The 19,263-nt window shown below is 48.0% G+C and overlaps 1 protein-coding gene across 5 annotated transcripts in view; it reads right to left on the reverse strand.

The window, feature by feature from the left end:
• Window positions 1–19,263, reverse strand: part of LOC109882846 (exocyst complex component 6-like) — an 85,720-nt gene that overhangs the window by 28,509 nt on the left and 37,948 nt on the right. For 4 of the 5 annotated variants that reach the window (XM_031817105.1, XM_031817108.1, XM_031817109.1 and 1 more), the window contains exons 3-13: window positions 18,594–18,641; window positions 18,371–18,461; window positions 17,221–17,266; window positions 14,097–14,301; window positions 12,163–12,342; window positions 10,015–10,083; window positions 8,132–8,215; window positions 6,022–6,189; window positions 4,087–4,158; window positions 3,568–3,771; window positions 2,421–2,530 (exon numbers count right to left, since the gene is read on the reverse strand). In XM_031817105.1, coding sequence (XP_031672965.1) covers window positions 2,421–2,530; window positions 3,568–3,771; window positions 4,087–4,158; window positions 6,022–6,189; window positions 8,132–8,215; window positions 10,015–10,083; window positions 12,163–12,342; window positions 14,097–14,301; window positions 17,221–17,266; window positions 18,371–18,461; window positions 18,594–18,641 — 1,277 coding nt within the window. The remainder of the gene's footprint in view (window positions 1–2,420; window positions 2,531–3,567; window positions 3,772–4,086; window positions 4,159–6,021; window positions 6,190–8,131; window positions 8,216–10,014; window positions 10,084–12,162; window positions 12,343–14,096; window positions 14,302–17,220; window positions 17,267–18,370; window positions 18,462–18,593; window positions 18,642–19,263) is intronic. The other variant, XM_031817106.1, reaches the window with a different exon arrangement.

A 19,263-nucleotide genomic window follows, 5' to 3' on the forward strand; every position in this document is an offset into this window, starting at 1 on the left:
ACAGCCTCCTAGTTATTAACCCCTGTACTAGGGACCCTAGAGAGGGAACAGCCTCCCAGTTATTAACCCCTGTACTAGGGACCCTAGAGAGGGAACAGACTCCCAGTTATTAACCCCTGTACTAGGGACCCTAGAGAGGGACCAGCCTCCCAGTTATTAACCCCTGTACTAGGGACCCTACAGAGGGAACAGACTCCCAGTTATTAACCCCTGTACTAGGGACCCTACAGAGGGAACAGACTCCCAGTTATTAACCCCTGTACTAGGGACCCTAGTGAGGGAACAGCCTCCCAGTTATTAACCCCTGTACTAGGCACCCTAGAGAGGGAACAGCCTTCCAGTTATTAACCCCTGTACTAGGGACCCTAGAGAGGGAACAGCCTCCCAGTTATTAACCCCTGTACTAGGGACCCTAGTGAGGGAACAGACTCCCAGTTATTAACCCCTGTACTAGGGACCCTAGAGATGGACAAGCCAGGCTCTGACTCCCAGTTATTAAACCCTGTACTAGGGACCCTAGTGAGGGAACAGCCAGGCTCTGACTCCCAGTTATTAACCCCTGTACTAGGGACCCTAGAGAGGGAACAGACTCCCAGTTATTAACCCCTGTACTAGGGACCCTAGTGAGGGAACAGACTCCCAGTTATTAACCCCTGTACTAGGGACCCTAGTGAGGGAACAGACTCCCCGTTATTAAACCCTGTACTAGGGACCCTAGAGAGGGAACAGACTCCCAGTTATTAACCCCTGTACTAGGGACCCTAGAGAGGGAACAGCCTCCCAGTTATTAACCCCTGTACTAGGGACCCTAGAGAGGGAACAGACTCCCAGTTATTAACCCCTGTACTAGGGACCCTAGTGAGGGAACAGACTCCCAGTTATTAATCCCTGTACTAGGGACCCTAGAGATGGACAAGCCAGGCTCTGACTCCCAGTTATTAAACCCTGTACTAGGGACCCTAGTGAGGGAACAGCCAGGCTCTGACTCCCAGTTATTAACCCCTGTACTAGGGACCCTAGAGAGGGAACAGACTCCCAGTTATTAACCCCTGTACTAGGGACCCTAGTGAGGGAACAGACTCCCAGTTATTAACCCCTGTACTAGGGACCCTAGTGAGGGAACAGACTCCCCGTTATTAAACCCTGTACTAGGGACCCTAGAGAGGGAACAGACTCCCAGTTATTAACCCAAGTACTAGGGACCCTAGAGAGGGAACAGACTCCCAGTTATTAACCCCTGTACTAGGGACCCTACAGAGGGAACAGACTCCCAGTTATTAACCCCTGTACTAGGGACCCTAGTGAGGGAACAGACTCCCAGTTATTAACCCCTATACTAGGGACCCTAGTGAGGGAACAGACTCCCAGTTATTAACCCCTGTACTAGGGACCCTAGTGAGGGAACAGACTCCCAGTTATTAACCCCTGTACTAGGGACCCTACAGAGGGAACAGACTCCCAGTTATTAACCCCTATACTAGGGACCCTAGTGAGGGAACAGACTCCCAGTTATTAACCCCTGTACTAGGGACCCTAGTGAGGGAACAGACTCCCAGTTATTAACCCCTGTACTAGGGACCCTAGAGATGGACAAGCCAGGCTCTGACTCCCAGTTATTAAACCCTGTACTAGGGACCCTAGTGAGGGAACAGCCAGGCTCTGACTCCCAGTTATTAACCCCTGTACTAGGGACCCTAGAGATGGACAAGCCAGGCTCTGACTCCCAGTTATTAAACCCTGTACTAGGGACCCTAGTGAGGGAACAGCCAGGCTCTGACTCCCAGTTATTAACCCCTGTACTAGGGACCCTAGAGAGGGAACAGACTCCCAGTTATTAACCCCTGTACTAGGGACCCTAGAGAGGGACCAGCCTCCCAGTTATTAACCCCTGTACTAGGGGCCCTAGTGAGGGAACAGCCTCCCAGTTATTAACCCCTGTACTAGGGACCCTAGAGAGGGACCAGACTCCCAGTTATTAACCCCTGTACTAGGGACCCTAGAGAGGGACCAGACTCCCAGTTATTAACCCCTGTACTAGGGACCCTAGAGAGGGACCAGCCAGGCTGACAGCTGAAGGTCAACACTCAACACCTGTTACAGATATTACATCATCTGACCCAGATAACAGTCGGATGAGAAAGGTGTTGACCAGCCAGACAAACCCTTAGCATGCTAGTGTAAATAACACACTGTGCAGCACTGACATTTGCAAACCCACTAAGCAAATAGCACACAACAAGACGTTAGACTGACCCACAGTATTAAATACAACCGCTTTATATGGTGTCCCTATCGGCAACCACTTCCCTACATAGTGCACTACTTTAACACCAAAGCCCAATGGACTCTGGTCAAAAGTAGTGCACGACACAGGAAATAGGTTGTGATTTGAGAAGCAGCCAGTGATCCGACTGACTCACCTGCGATGCAGTGACTCGGAGAACTTCAGACTGGCGTAGATGAACTCTTTGACCTGAACGTAGATCTGAGGCACAGACTGAGACATCGGTAGCTTCTTTGGAAAGTCTTGCTGTTGGGCGACAACAAATACAACCCAGGTTATTTAACCCTGGTTATTTAACCTCGATAAGGAGCATATAGACTGTTGACTCTACAACCCAGGTTATTTAACCCCTTGGACCTCGATAAGGAGCGTATAGACCGTTGACTCTACAACCCAGGTTATTTAACCCCTTGGACCTCGATAAGGGGCATATAGACTGTTGACTCTACAACCCAGGTTATTTAACCCCTTGGACCTCTATAAGGAGCATATAGACTGTTGACTCTACAACCCAGGTTATTTAACCCCTTGGACCTCTTTAAGGAGCATATAGACTGTTGACTCTACAACCCAGGTTATTTAACCCCTTGGACCTCTTTAAGGAGCATATAGACTGTTGACTCTACAACCCAGGTTATTTAACCCCTTGGACCTCTATAAGGGGCATATAGACTGTTGACTCTACAACCCAGGTTATTTAACCCCTTGGACCTCTATAAGGGGCATATAGACTGTTGACTCTACAACCCAGGTTATTTAACCCCCTGGACCTCTATAAGGAGCATATAGACTGTTGACTCTACAACCCAGGTTATTTAACCCCTTGGACCTCGATAAGGGGCATATAGACTGTTGACTCTACAACCCAGGTTATTTAACCCCCTGGACCTCTATAAGGAGCATATAGACTGTTGACTCTACAACCCAGGTTATTTAACCCCCTGGACCTCTATAAGGGGCATATAGACCGTTAACTCTACAACCCAGGTTATTTAACCCCTTGGACCTCTATAAGGAGCATATAGACTGTTGACTCTACAACCCAGGTTATTTAACCCCTTGGACCTCTATAAGGAGCTTATAGACTGTTGACTCTACAACCCAGGTTATTTAACCCCTTGGACCTCTTTAAGGGGCATATAGACTGTTGACTCTACAACCCAGGTTATTTAACCCCTTGGACCTCGATAAGGAGCATATAGACCGTTGACATTCCCATCGCATCTCGATGTCGTGAAGTTAGTCCGTTTTTTTTTTTAAAGGGTGTTGAATGAAGGACAAACCTTTTCAATTTCTGCGTCGTGGAAGGGGAATCTACTAATGACAGACTTGTACTCTTCTTCAGTCTCTACGGGGATAGGGCTGTAGTTGTCCAGTTCAAAGATCTCCCTGAACACCAGAGCCCATTTCTTCAGCAGCGTTTCATTGTACTGGTCTCTGATCTCAAACAGCAGGTCAAACAGTCTGTTCACTGGGTAGCCATAACCCTGGAGAGAGAGAGAGAGGGAGGTTACAAACCAGAGGCATCACAATCTGCTCCACTGGTTAATGACCAAACTGCTTGGGTATTGGATTAGGATCCCCCATTAGCTGTTGTGAAAGCAGCAGCTACTCTTCCTGGGGTCCACACAGAACACGGAACACGGAACACAGAACACGGAACATGAAACACAGAACATGAAACATGACAATATACAGAACATTAACAGACAACAACAGCTGCTTCACTCATACCTTATAAGAGCTCTAGGTTTAATTCATACTATCTTATCACCCAGTCTGAAGAGCTGGACAAGACTCACCTGTAATGTGTCTGCAAATATGACAATGAGGTTCTTCAGCTGCAGCACCAGGTCAGGATCGCTGCAGTACGACTGGAAAGGAAGGGGGGGGGGAGTCCGTCACAATCAAAAGGGAAAAGGAAAGTGTTACTCCCAGCCTTCTGGGTGAGGTAAGGGTTTATCTAGAAGCCTTGGTGTTAGGAATGGTAAGGGTTTATCTAGAAGCCTTGGTGCTAGGAATGGTAAGGGTTTATCTAGAAGCCTTGATGATAGGAATGGTAAGGGTTTATCTAGAAGCCTTGGTGTTAGGAATGGTAAGGGTTTATCTAGAAGCCTTGGTGCTAGGAATGGTAAGGGTTTATCTAGAAGCCTTGATGCTAGGAATGGTAAGGGTTTATCTAGAAGCCTTGGTGTTAGGAATGGTAAGGGTTTATCTAGAAGCCTTGATGTTAGGAATGGTAAGGGTTTATCTAGAAGCCTTGGTGTTAGGAATGGTAAGGGTTTATCTAGAAGCCTTGGTGTCAGGAATGGTAAGGGTTTATCTAGAAGCCTTGATGCTAGGAATGGTAAGGGTTTATCTAGAAGCCTTGATGCTAGGAATGGTAAGGGTTTATCTAGAAGCCTTGGTGTTAGGAATGGTAAGGGTTTATCTAGAAACCTTGGTGTTAGGAATGGTAAGGGTTTATCTAGAAGCCTTGATGCTAGGAATGGTAAGGGTTTATCTAGAAACCTTGGTGTTAGGAATGATAAGGGTTTATCTAGAAACCTTGGTGTTAGGAATGGTAAGGGTTTATCTAGAAGCCTTGATGCTAGGAATGGTAAGGGTTTATCTAGAAGCCTTGGTGTTAGGAATGGTAAGGGTTTATCTAGAAGCCTTGGTGTTAGGAATGGTAAGGGTTTATCTAGAAACCTTGGTGTTAGGAATGGTAAGGGTTTATCTAGAAACCTTGGTGTTAGGAATGGTGAGGGTTTATCTAGAAACCTTGGTGTTAGGAATGATAAGTGGTATCTAGAAGCCTTGGTGTCAGGAATGGTAAGGGTTTATCTAGAAGCCTTGGTGTTAGGAATGGTAAGGGTTTATCTAGAAGCCTTGGTGTTAGAAATGATAAGTGGTATCTAGAAGCCTTGGTGTTAGGAATGATCAGTGGTATCTAGAAGCCTTGGTGTTAGGAATGATAAGTGGTATCTAGGCCATTGTTCCTGGCAGGCCCTCCCAGTGAGCAGCATTGAGCAGGGCTCCACTGGTCTAATGAAGACCTCAGGGCATTGCAGCCCAATGGGGACAGACTGGCCCCATGGAGACAGACTGGCCTCATGGAGACAGACTGGCCTCATGGAGACAGACTGGCCTCATGGAGACAGACTGGCCTCATGGGGACAGACTGGAACAAGAACAGCAGTTGAACTAGTGTGACTATGGTAACAGGGCTGTGAGCTCAGAGGTGTGGAGAAATAGACATCAGGGGCAGTTGAACATCAGCCAGGGATGATGGTGGTGATATCACAGAGCTGGGACTCACGGGGTCTCACAGCCTGGGTCCCAGGGGCCAACAAAGGCCTGGTCAAACCCTACTGCTAGGGTTAGTGTGACTGCTACCCCGGTCCTCTCCCACTGATAAGAGGCTTTAGCCCCCTGCTAGGACACTTTCAATGGCAAAAAGACACAGGGCTGAGCACTCCATGACCCCAGAGACCTTGTCGAGCCAGGCCACTCACTCCCCTCACATCCAGGGGTGTGTTAGCTGTACTCACAGAGTGTGGTTGTGTATTTAGTGTGTGTGTACTCACAGAGTGTGTGTGTGTACTCAGTGTGTGTGTGTGTGTGTGTACTCACAGTGTGGTTGTGTATTTAGTGTGTGTACTCACAGAGTGTGTGTGTGTGTGTGTGTGTGTGTGTGTGTGTGTGTGTGTGTGTGTGTGTGTGTACTCACAGAGTGTGTGTGTGTGTGTACTCACAGAGTGTGTGCGGAGCACGGCAGTGATCTTAGACAGGGCCATGTTCCACAGTTCATCAGTAAAGGCTCTGGTCAACAGTCCCTGTGTGGAGTGCAGAACGTGGTCCTCCACCAGGAAGAAGCCTACGATCTGATTGAAGTACCGCCGGTAACCCTCCACGGTCTCCTGCTGGACCAGGAAACAAAACAAATCACATTATAGACAGAGGTTTAGAACTACTGATCAGGGGATGAACAAGAACAGGGGAACACAGAGACAGATAGAGACAGATAGAGAGGGGAACAGATAGAGGAGGGGAAAAGATAGAGGAGGGGAACAGATAGAGGAGGGGAACAGATGGAGGAGGGGAACAGATAGAGGAGGGGAACAGATAGAGGAGGGGAACAGATGGAGGGGAACAGATAGAGGAGGGGAACAGATAGAGAGGGGAACAGATAGAGGAGGGGAACAGATAGAGGAGGGGAACAGATAGAGGAGGGGAACAGGTAGAGGAGGGGAACAGGTAGAGGAGGGGAACAGATAGAGGAGGGGAACAGATAGAGGAGGGGAACAGATAGAGGAGGGGAACAGATAGAGGAGGGGAACAGATAGAGGAGGGGAACAGATAGAGGAGGGGAACAGATAGAGAGGGGAACAGATAGAGAGGGGAACAGATAGAGGAGGGGAACAGATAGAGGAGGGGAACAGATAGAGGAGGGGAACAGATGGAGGAGGGGAACAGATAGAGGAGGGGAACAGATAGAGGAGGGGAACAGATGGAGGGGAACAGATAGAGGAGGGGAACAGATAGAGAGGGGAACAGATAGAGGAGGGGAACAGATAGAGGGGGGGAACAGATAGAGGAGGGGAACAGATAGGAGGGGAACAGATAGAGGAGGGGAACAAGTAGAGGAGGGGAACAGGTAGAGGAGGGGAACAGATAGGAGGGGAACAGATAGAGGAGGGGAACAGATAGAGGAGGGGAACAGATAGAGGAGGGGAACAGATAGAGGAGGGGAACAGAGGGAGGAGGGGAACAGAGGGAGGAGGGGAACAGATAGAGGAGGGGAACAGAGGGAGGAGGGGAACAGATAGAGGAGGGGAACAGATAGAGGAGGGGAACAGATAGAGGAGGGGAACAGATAGAGGAGGGGAACAGATAGAGGAGGGGAACAGAGGGAGGAGGGGAACAGAGGGAGGAGGGGAACAGAGGGAGGAGGGGAACAGATAGAGGAGGGGAACAGATAGAGAGGGGAACAGATAGAGAGGGGAACCCTCCTCACCATGTTAGACTGGGGAACAAATAGAGAGGGGAACAGATAGAGAGGGGAACAGATAGAGAGGGGAACAGATAGAGAGGGGAACCCTCCTCACCATGTTAGACTGGGGAACAGATAGAGAGGGGAACAGATAGAGAGGGGAACAGATAGAGAGGGGAACCCTCCTCACCATGTTAGACTGGGGAACAGATAGAGAGGGGAACAGATAGAGAGGGGAACAGATAGAGAGGGGAACAGATAGAGAGGGGAACCCTCCTCACCATGTTAGACTGGGGAACAGATAGAGAGGGGAACAGATAGAGAGGGGAACAGATAGAGAGGGGAACCCTCCTCACCATGTTAGACTGGGGAACAGATAGAGAGGGGAACAGATAGAGAGGGGAACAGATAGAGAGGGGAACAGATAGAGAGGGGAACCCTCCTCACCATGTTAGACTGGGGAACAGATAGAGAGGGGAACAGATAGAGAGGGGAACCCTCCTCACCATGTTAGACTGGGGAACAGATAGAGAGGGGAACAGATAGAGGAGGGGAACAGATAGAGAGGGGAACCCTCCTCACCATGTTAGACTGGGGAACAGATAGAGAGGGGAACAGATAGAGAGGGGAACAGATAGAGAGGGGAACAGATAGAGAGGGGAACAGATAGAGGAGGGGAACAGATAGAGAGGGGAACCCTCCTCACCATGTTAGACTGGGGAACAGATAGAGAGGGGAACAGATAGAGAGGGGAACAGATAGAGAGGGGAACCCTCCTCACCATGTTAGACTGGGGAACAGATAGAGAGGGGAACAGATAGAGAGGGGAACAGATAGAGAGGGGAACAGATAGAGAGGGGAACCCTCCTCACCATGTTAGACTGGGGCTGCAGCACCAGCCTGGCCTGTTTTTTCCTCTGTTTCCTGTAGTAGTTCTCAAACGTCTCTCTGTCACCCTGGAAACACAGAACAACGAGCCAGATGGTGATGACAGGAAGTCCAGTGGCCGGCAGCGGGAGAAAGTTGGCCGACATTCTGCAAATTGTCATTGGTGAAACATTTAATCTACATACAGTTCTCTGTTCCCTCTATATAATCTGTTACGACCAGAGGGGACCGTTCAGTAGCCTTCACCCTAGTTTCTAAAAACGACATTGTTTAGGAGCGCAAGGACGGAGAGTTATTGTACACGCGCACTTCAGAGAGTAGTCGTTCCCTCACAGAAATATACAAAGAAAACAGATGTTATTGGTCACATGACCAGCCCTTAACCAACAGGTGTAGACCTCACAGTGAAATGCTGACTGACCAGCCCTTAACCAACAGGTGTAGACCTCACAGTGAAATGCTGACTGACCAGCCCTTAACCAACAGGTGTAGACCTCACAGTGAAATGCTGACTGACCAGCCCTTAACCAACAGGTGTAGACCTCACAGTGAAATGCTGACTGACCAGCCCTTAACCAACAGGTGTAGACCTCACAGTGAAATGCTGACTGACCAGCCCTTAACCAACAGGTGTAGACCTCACAGTGAAATGCTGACTGACCAGCCCTTAACCAACAGGTGTAGACCTCACAGTGAAATGCTGACTGACCAGCCCTTAACCAACAGGTGTAGACCTCACAGTGAAATGCTGACTGACCAGCCCTTAACCAACAGGTGTAGACCTCACAGTGAAATGCTGACTGACCAGCCCTTAACCAACAGGTGTAGACCTCACAGTGAAATGCTGACTGACCAGCCCTTAACCAACAGGTGTAGACCTCACAGTGAAATGCTGACTGACCAGCCCTTAACCAACAGGTGTAGACCTCACAGTGAAATGCTGACTGACCTCACAGTTAAATGCTGACTGACCAGCCCTTAACCAACAGGTGTAGACCTCACAGTGAAATGCTGACTGACCTCACAGTTAAATGCTGACTGACCAGCCCTTAACCAACAGGTGTAGACCTCACAGTGAAATGCTGACTGACCTCACAGTGAAATGCTGACTGACCTCACAGTGAAATGCTGACTGACCAGCCGTCATAGGATGCCACCTTTCCAACAAGTCTGTTCATCTCATTTTTGCCCTGCTAGAGCTGCTCCAGTCAGCTATAAGTGCTGTTATTGTGAAGTGGGTATTACCTGGTACTTCCTGTAAAAACTATATAGCACACTACTGTTGACCAGAGCCCTATTCCCTATATAGAACACTACTGTTGACCAGAGCCCTATTCCCTATATAGAACACTACTGTTGACCAGAGCCCTATTCCTAATATAGTACACTACTGTTGACCAGAGCTCTATTCCCTATATAGTACACTACTGTTGATCAGAGCCCTATTCCCTATATAGAACACTACTGTTGATCAGAGCCCTATTCCCTATATAGAACACTACTGTTGACCAGAGCCCTATTCCCTATATAGAACACTACTGTTGACCAGAAACCTATGGGTCCTGTAGTATCCTTAAAGTCTTCTTAGAGTTGCGACTCATGAGACTTAAGTACGGTTTAGTATTTAATTGTAACTTAGAATAACATTCTCCAACGCACCTGGCTTAAGCTACCTGAAAGCTTTCTTAATCACAGTTATATAGGCAGACACAGGAAATAGCTACTGATAGCGGGAAGCAAACCCCCATCTTGAGTCAATACTGTCATCTATTGGTAAACACAAATATACCAGGTTACTAAAGGTCCTATATCAGGAATAGGGAGCCGTTTGGATGGCACGTTAAGGAACAGTAAATAGTGTACATACCAGAACGGTGTAGATGTGGAGACATCTGTAAACAGGAGAGAAGTCCACCAGGTCCTGGGCTGTTAATACCTGGGAGGTTAAACCACGTTACGTTAGATAACACAGTCAGGAGGTTAAACCACGTTACATTAGATAACACAGTCAGGAGGTTAAACCACGTTACGTTAGATAACACAGTCAGGAGGTTAAACCACGTTACATTAGATAACACAGTCAGGAGGTTAACCACGTTACATTAGATAACACAGTCAGGAGGTTAAACCACGTTACGGTAGTGAACCACAGTCAGACATTTTGGGGATATAAAGAAGGAAAGTATCGAACAAAAGGACAATTTGTGATGTTTCTGGGACATTTTGGAGTGCCAACAGAAGAAGATCTTCAAAGGTAAGGCATGAATTATATCGCTATTTCTGTGTCGCACCTGGCTGGTTGAAATAAGATTTTCATGTGTTTGTATGCGGGGTGCTGTCCTCAGTCAGGAGGTTAAACCACGTTACATTAGATAACACAGTCAGGAGGTTAAACCACACAGTCAGTGTTGTATGCGGGGTGCTGTCCTCAGTCAGGAGGTTAAACCACGTTACGTTAGATAACACAGTCAGTGTTGTATGCGGGGTGCTGTCCTCAGTCAGGAGGTTAAACCACGTTACATTAGATAACACAGTCAGGAGGTTAAACCACGTTACGTTAGATAACACAGTCAGTGTTGTATGCGGGGTGCTGTCCTCAGTCAGGAGGTTAAACCACGTTACGTTAGATAACACAGTCAGTGTTGTATGCGGGGTGCTGTCCTCAGATAATCGCTGCTTTCGCCGTAAAGCCTTTATGAAATCTGACACTGCGGCTGGATGAACAAGTTTAGCTGTATTTTGATGCATAACACTTGTATGTTTAATGAATTCTTATTACGAGTATTTCTGTTTTTGAATTTAGCGCGCTGCAATTTCACTGGATGTTGTCAAATCAATCCCCGGGAGTTGAGCGGGAATGGGGGTGAACGGATCCCTAAGAGGTTGAAACATGTTGGTATTACAGACTCGGACAGGGAGAGGTTGAAAATGTCAGTGAAGACATTTGCCAGTTGGTCAGCGCATGCTCGCAGTACACGTCCTGGTAATCCGTCTGGCCCTGCAGCCTTCTGAACTTTGACATTACTCACATCGGCTGCGGAGAACATGATCACACAGCCTTCCGGAACAGCTGGTGCTCTCATGCATATTTCAGTGTTATTTGCCTCGAAGAGAGCATAGAAGTAGTTGAACCCTTCTGTTAGTTTCACTGGGCAGCTCTCGACTGTGCTTCCCTTTGTAGTCTGTATTGGTTTGCAAGTCCTGTCACATTTGAGGAGCGTCAGAGCCGGTGTAGTACGATTCGATCTTTGTCCTGTGTTGACGCTTTGCCTGTTTGTTGGTTCGTCGGAGGGCATAGCGGGATTTCTTATAAGCTTCCAGGTTAGAGTTCTGCTCTTTGAAAGCGGCAGCTTTAGCCTTTTCCTCAGTGTGAATGTTGCCTGTAATCCATGGCTTCTGGTTGAGGTATGTACGTACGGTCACTGTGGGGGACAATGTCATCAATGCCCTTATTGATGAAGCCAGTGACTGATGTGGTGTACTCCTCAATGCCATCAGAGGAACCCCAGAACATATTCCAGTCTGTGATCGCAAAACAGTCCTGTAGTTTAGCATCTGCTTCATCTGACCACTTTTTTATTGATCTAGTCACGGGTGCTTCGTCAGACACGTTAAAATTAAAATAAAAGGATTCTGTTAAAGGAGAAAAAGGATTCTGCCAGTCCGTTGTGAGTAATCGCAGTCCTGAAGTTATTTTTGGTCATACGAGACGATAGCGGCAACATTGTGTACAAAATAAGTTACAAACAATGCAAATAAACAAACCCAATCGATTGGGGACCTAAAACATCAGCCTTCTTCTCCGACGCCATTGTACAATGTAGTGAACCACAGTCAGGACTCAGTCATTCACTCATTTCAACAGTTTCATGATCCCTTGGGTTTTTCTTGTAGATAATGTACATGGTGCCTTCACATTAAGGTTGGATAACTTCACTGTGTTGTTTTAACACTGGACCAAAGAGGATGAAAAAGTACAAACTATGAAAAAGAGGTCTGAAGAATCCTCTCTCACCTCCTCCTCTGATTGGTCCTCCTCCACTCCCTCCTCCTCTGGTTGGTCTACTCCCTCCTCCGCCGCTAGGCCGTTGTGCTGCGTTGGCGTCCGGCCGTTCAGGGAGTAGACTGGCTTGGTGTAGCCCATACCACTGTCATGCTTCTGAACCACACTGTTAAATGTCCTGTGCTGCTGAGCCTGGGAGGTACAGACAACACAGTCAGACCTCTCTCCTTCTCAGAGGACACTTACAAAGCTTCCTAGCATAAGATCAGACATTTGTTGTTCATTTTCTACAATTGATTTCAGATGTTTTATTTATTTACCTTTATTTAACCAGGTAGGCTAGTGGAGAACACCTTTATTTAACCAGGTAGGCTAGTTGAGAACACCTTTATTTAACCAGGTAGGCTAGTTGAGAACACCTTTATTTAACCAGGTAGGCTAGTTGAGAACACCTTTATTTAACCAGGTAGGCTAGTTGAGAACACCTTTAATTAACCAGGTAGGCTAGTTGAGAACACCTTTATTTAACCAGGTAGGCTAGTTGAGAACAAGTTCTCATTTACAACTGCGACCTGGCCAAGATAAAGCAAAGCAGTTCGACACATACAACAACACAGAGTTACACATGGAATAAACAACAACACAGAGTTACACATGGAATAAACAACAACACAGAAGTAAAGGAGTAAATAAACTTACAGTAGAAAATAATAATAATAATACACACACACACACACACACACACACACACACACACACACACACACACACACACACACACACACACACACACACACACACACACACACACACACACACACACACACACACACACACAGTGTGCAATTGAGGTAGGATAAGGGAGGTAAAGGCAATAAAATAGGTCATAGTGGCAAAGTAATTATGATATAGCAATTAAACACTGGAATGGTAGATGTGCAGAAGATGAATGTGCAAGTAGAGATACTGGGGTGCAAAGGAGCAAGATAAATAAATAAATACAGTATGGGGATGAGGTAGATTGATAGATGGGCTATTTACAGATGGGCTATGTACAGGTGCAGTGATCTGTAAGCTGCTCTGACAGCTGATGCTTTAAGTTAGTGAGGGAGAGATGAGTCTCCAGCTTCAGTGATTTTTGCAGTTAGTTACAATCATTGACAGCAGAGAACTGGAAGGAAAGGCGGCCAAAGGAGGAATTGGCTTTGGGGGTGACCAGTGAAATATACCTGTGGAGCGCGTGCTACTGGTGGGTGCTGCTATGGTGACCAGTGAGCTGAGACAAGGCAGGGCTTTACCTAGAAAAGACTTATAGATGACCTGTAGCCAGTGGGTTTGGCGAACAGTATGAAGCGAGGGCCAGCCAACGAGAGTGTAAAGGTCGCAGTGGTGGGTAGTATATGGGGCTTTGGTGACAAAACGGATGGCACTGTGATAGACTGCATCTAATTTGCTGAGTAGAGTGTTGAAGGCTATTTTGTAAATGACATCGCCAAAGTCGAGGATCGGTAGGATGGTCAGTTTTACAAGGGTATGTTTGGCAGCATCAGTGAAGGATGCTTTCTTGCGAAACAGGAAGTCGATTCTAGATTTAATTTTGGTAAGGAGATGCTTAATGTGAGTCTAGAAGGAGAGTTTACAGTCTAACCAGACACCCAGGTATTTGTAGTTGTCCACGTATTCTAAGTCAGAGCTGTCCAGAGTAGTGATGTTGGACTGGCAAGCAGGTGCGGGCAGCGATCGATTGAAGAGCATGCATTTAGTTTTACTTGCATTTAAGAGCAGTTGGAGGCCACGGAAGGAGAGTTGTATGGCATTGAAGCTCGTCTGGAGATCAGTTAACACCTAAGGGCCAGTCTCATACCTGTTTAGCACCTGTCCTCTGCCTGTTTCTATATAATAATAATAACAATAACAACAACAACAACAACAACAACGTCTCTTACCTGTTTCATGGCGGTCTCTCCGATCTTGTCCGAGTGTTTCCTGATGCTCTCCAGGAAGTCCTTGAGGTCGGACATGGAGATGTCCTTAATGTCCTCTCTGAGCTTGGGCAGGTTCTCAGCCATGATCTGACAGAAGCGGTAGCGGCTGACCCGGGGGATGTACACCTTCTCCAGCTGCTCCATGGTCTTCAACGCAGCATAGTATCTGGAACACAGATACCTGCCGTCACATTTCATCCCTCCTCTCTAGTCTGGTTGGCTTTCATACTGCTACTGTACAAATGGATCACTCTGCTGACCGAGGGTTTTATTACTGGAAACACTGCTGGATATGTTTAAGGATGATTAGATGACAGAGGACCAATGAATAATGTCTCGGTATATAGGCTTGTAAGAGGGAAATGTGTGCTAGTTGAAATATACAGGATGTGGCATCATACAGTAGATTCAGTCTTTTATCAGTATAACAGAGTAAAGGACTGTTTATGTGAAAGGCCTGGGCTGGGTGGTGTTTACTGTGGGTGGTGTTTACTGTGAGTGGCATGACAAAGGCCTGGGCTGGGTGGTGTTTACTGTGAGTGGCATGACAAAGACCTGGGCTGGGTGGTGTTTACTGTGAGTGGTATGACAAAGACCTGGGCTGGGTGGTGTTTACTGTGAGTGGTATGACAAAGACCTGGGCTGGGTGGTGTTTACTGTGAGTGGTATGACAAAGACCTGGGCTGGGTGGTGTTTACTGTGAGTGGTATGACAAAGACCTGGGCTGGGTGGTGTTTACTGTGAGTGGTATGACAAAGACCTGGGCTGGGTGGTGTTTACTGTGAGTGGCATGACAAAGACCTGGGCTGGGTGGTGTTTACTGTGGGTGGTGTTTACTATGGGTGGTGTTTACTGTGAGTGGTATGACAAAGACCTGGGCTGGGTGGTGTTTACTGTGAGTGGTATGACAAAGACCTGGGCTGGGTGGTGTTTACTGTGAGTGGTATGACAAAGACCTGGGCTGGGTGGTGTTTACTGTGAGTGGTATGACAAAGACCTGGGCTGGGTGGTGTTTACTGTGAGTGGTATGACAAAGACCTGGGCTGGGTGGTGTTTACTGTGGGTGGTGTTTACTGTGGGTGGTGTTTACTGTGAGTGGTATGACAAAGACCTGGGCTGGGTGGTGTTTACTGTGAGTGGCATGACAAAGACCTGGGCTGGGTGGTGTTTACTGTGAGTGGCATGACAAAGACCTGGGCTGGGTGGTGTCACAATGTCTTAACCCAGTGATGACATCACAACATAATAATACCCCATGTCCTAACCCAGTGATGACATCACACATAATAACCCCCCCATGTCTTAACCCAGGGGTGCTAGTAGTCCCCCCTGTGGATAGTCCCAGTACCCCAGGGGTGCTAGTAGTCCCCCCTGTGGATAGTCCCAGTACCCCAGGGGTGCTAGTCCACTCCAGAGGGAGGCGCTAGAGGCCTGTCCACTCCAGAGGGAGGCGCTAGAGGCCTGTCCACTCCAGCGGGAGGCGCTAGAGGCCTGTCCACTCCAGAGGGAGGCGCTAGAGGCCTGTCCACTCCAGCGGGAGGCGCTAGAGGCCTGTCCACTCCAGCGGGAGGCGCTAGAGGCCTGTCCACTCCAGCGGGAGGCGCTAGAGGCCTGTCCACTCCAGAGGGAGGCGCTAGAGGCCTGTCCACTCCAGCGGGAGGCGCTAGAGGCCTGTCCACTCCAGCGGGCGGCGCTAGAGGCCTGTCCACTCCAGCGGGCGGCGCTAGAGGCCTGTCCACTCCAGCGGGCGGCGCTAGAGGCCTGTCCACTCCAGCGGGCGGCGCTAGAGGCCTGTCCACTCCAGAGGGAGGCGCTAGAGGCCTGTCCACTCCAGAGGGAGGCGCTAGAGGCCTGTCCACTCCAGAGGGAGGCGCTAGAGGCCTGTCCACTCCAGAGGGAGGCGCTAGAGGCCTGTCCACTCCAGAGGGAGGCGCTAGAGGCCTGTCCACTCCAGAGGGAGGCGCTAGAGGCCTGTCCACTCCAGAGGGAGGCGCTAGAGGCCTGTCCACTCCAGAGGGAGGCGCTAGAGGCCTGTCCACTCCAGCGGGAGGCGCTAGAGACCTGTCCACTCCAGCGGGACGCGCTAGAGGCCTGTCCACTCCAGCGGGAGGCGCTAGAGGCCTGTCCACTCCAGAGGGAGGCGCTAGAGGCCTGTCCACTCCAGAGGGAGGCGCTAGAGGCCTGTCCACTCCAGAGGGAGGCGCTAGAGGCCTGTCCACTCCAGAGGGAGGCGCTAGAGGCCTGTCCACTCCAGCGGGAGGCGCTAGAGGCCTGTCCACTCCAGAGGGAGGCGCTAGAGGCCTGTCCACTCCAGAGGGAGGCGCTAGAGGCCTGTCCACTCCAGCGGGAGGCGCTAGAGGCCTGTCCACTCCAGAGGGAGGAGCTAGAGGCCTGTCCACTCCAGAGGGAGGCGCTAGAGGCCTGTCCACTCCAGAGGGAGGCGCTAGAGGCCTGTCCACTCCAGAGGGAGGCGCTAGAGGCCTGTCCATTTTCAGTTTGTCTACCGCCAATAAACATATAGAAGAAAGTGGTCTACTTTAAAATATATATTTCCCTCAGTGGCGCTGCCCATGATGTCACAGAAGCCATCGATGGCAAAGCTAGGAAGTCTCTTTCCAACTCTCTAACCGGCGCCTGTGACAGCAATGTTGTCTAGGCCAGCGCTGTGCTGTGAAGAAGGGCACACACACAAGGTCAACTGTCCTGCGTTTGAATGGTGACCTCTCCCCGTGATGTGTTGTGACTGATTAAACAGACGTTAAGCGACGGGGAAGGGTCATCACTGTCAGGTACAGCGTGAGCTTCACTTCCCCTCTGCTTGGTTCCATTGAAATAGCTTCTATGCACAGTTTCCTTCAGTCATTATTTCTGTGAATTGTTCAGAATTCTGAGACGTAAAGACAGCGTGCCTTTTGATTGTGAGCTATATTGAGCCAGAGAGGGTTTCTAGGAAAGCGTTAAGGTCTTACTGTCCAAAGCACCATGTTGTCTAGAGACAGGGACTTTATTGTTAATATATTGTGGTGGAGTAACATTGATGACGACAACAGTGACCATAGTGAGGAGAGTAAGGAAGTGCACATACCTTTTGGATTCCAGCTGCTCCTTCAATTTACTGTACATTTCGAGGACTGCAAAAAGGAACAATAAGAGGGGAGAGTTAGATTTTAGAATAGAAAGAAGAGGTAGCTTTTAGAACAGAAAGAAGGGGTAGCTTTAAGAACAGAAAGAAGGGGTAGCTTTTAGAACAGAAAGAAGAGAGGTAGCTTTAAGAACAGAAAGAAGAGAGGTAGCTTTTAGAACAGAAAGAAGAGAGGTAGCTTTAAGAACAGAAAGAAGGTGTAGCTTTTAGAACAGAAAGAAGGTGTAGCTTTTAGAACAGAAAGAAGGGGTAGCTTTTAGAACAGAAAGAAGAGAGGTAGCTTTAAGAACAGAAAGAAGGTGTAGCTTTTAGAACAGAAAGAAGGTGTAGCTTTTAGAACAGAAAGAAGGGGTAGCTTTTAGAACAGAAAGAAGAGAGGTAGCTTTAAGAACAGAAAGAAGGTGTAGCTTTTAGAACAGAAAGAAGGGGTAGCTTTTAGAACAGAAAGAAGAGAGGTAGCTTTAAGAACAGAAAGAAGGGGTAGCTTTTAGAACAGAAAGAAGGGGTAGCTTTTAGAACAGAAAGAAGAGAGGTAGCTTTAAGAACAGAAAGAAGGTGTAGCTTTTAGAACAGAAAGAAGGGGTAGCTTTTAGAACAGAAAGAAGAGAAGAAAGAAGGTGTAGCTTTTAGAACAGAAAGAAGGGGTAGCTTTTAGAACAGAAATAAGAGAGGTAGCTTTAAGAACAGAAAGAAGGTGTAGCTTTTAGAACAGAAAGAAGGGGTAGCTTTTAGAACAGAAAGAAGAGAGGTAGCTTTAAGAACAGAAAGAAGGGGTAGCTTTAAGAACAGAAAGAAGGTGTAGCTTTTAGAACAGAAAGAAGGGGTAGCTTTTAGAACAGAAAGAAGAGAGGTAGCTTTAAGAACAGAAAGAAGGGGTAGCTTTAAGAACAGAAAGAAGAGAGGGGAGAGGTAGCGTTTAGAACAGAAAGAAGAGAGGTAGCTTTAAGAACAGAAAGAAGGGGTAGCTTTAAGAACAGAAAGAAGAGGTAGCTTTTAGAACAGAAAGAAGGGGTAGCTTTTAGAACAGAAAGAAGAGAGGGGAGAGGTAGCTTTCAGAACACACAGTGTTTATAGATGTTATATTATATCTCACCAGGTATACACAGCTGTAGTCTCTCCACAGTGGTAGTCATGTTCCTCTGCTGTATCCGACAGCGAATCACCTCCTCCGTTTGGGCTGTCACCTTACATAAGAGAGGTCAAAAGAGTTAAGACCTCCCCAATTACCCAGAGAGGTCAGTCAGAGGTTCTTCCTGTCTCCATCTGTCCTCTAACTGACCACAGGCAACACTGACACGGGGGACGAAGAGTCTTACCTCTCTGCCGGCGTCTTGTAGTCTTCTGTTCGTGTCGGTAACCTGGCCCTTAAATAAAAAGATCACTACTGTCAGACAACTTCCTGTCGTAGCTGCTCACCTTGTAATCAGATCAGCCTCCATGAGGGCACAGGGACAAAGGCAAATTCTGATTCAATCAGCAACGGGAACTTGGAACTGTTGGTCGGCATGGAAGCTTTTATGCGGCGTAATAGATTATGACAGTCCTTCCCCCCCAACAGATTCTGTGACAAACTTGTCAATTCTACGTTGAGGATGTTTGAACTCTACTTGTCTCTACAGGTCTTGTCAAACAATTCAATTCAATGACCCAATTGACCAGTGGGCCCTTTCCTGATAACCTCAATGAGCTCTATGTGCCATTCATTGTCTACAGTGAAAGAGCCCACTGCATTTTCTGGTAATTAAACATTGGGTTTCAGAGCTGAATACAAAACAGTCACTGGCTGGTTGATTCACAGAGTGGAGGGATCCGGAGATAACTCAGGCTGAGTTAGGAGGGAGGTAGGCAGCTGCAGGTGCAGGGGGACAGAACGACCACACAGGGAGGTTCCCACATTGCGTCTCATTAGCTCATGGTAATAAGGAAGCCATTTATTCTGGGGTTAATTAAAAAGTCTCATTAATCTGTGGGAGAAAAATGGCCAGT

This window comes from Oncorhynchus kisutch, unplaced genomic scaffold (assembly GCF_002021735.2).
Source record: "Oncorhynchus kisutch isolate 150728-3 unplaced genomic scaffold, Okis_V2 scaffold933, whole genome shotgun sequence".
Lineage (NCBI taxonomy): Eukaryota > Metazoa > Chordata > Actinopteri > Salmoniformes > Salmonidae > Oncorhynchus > Oncorhynchus kisutch.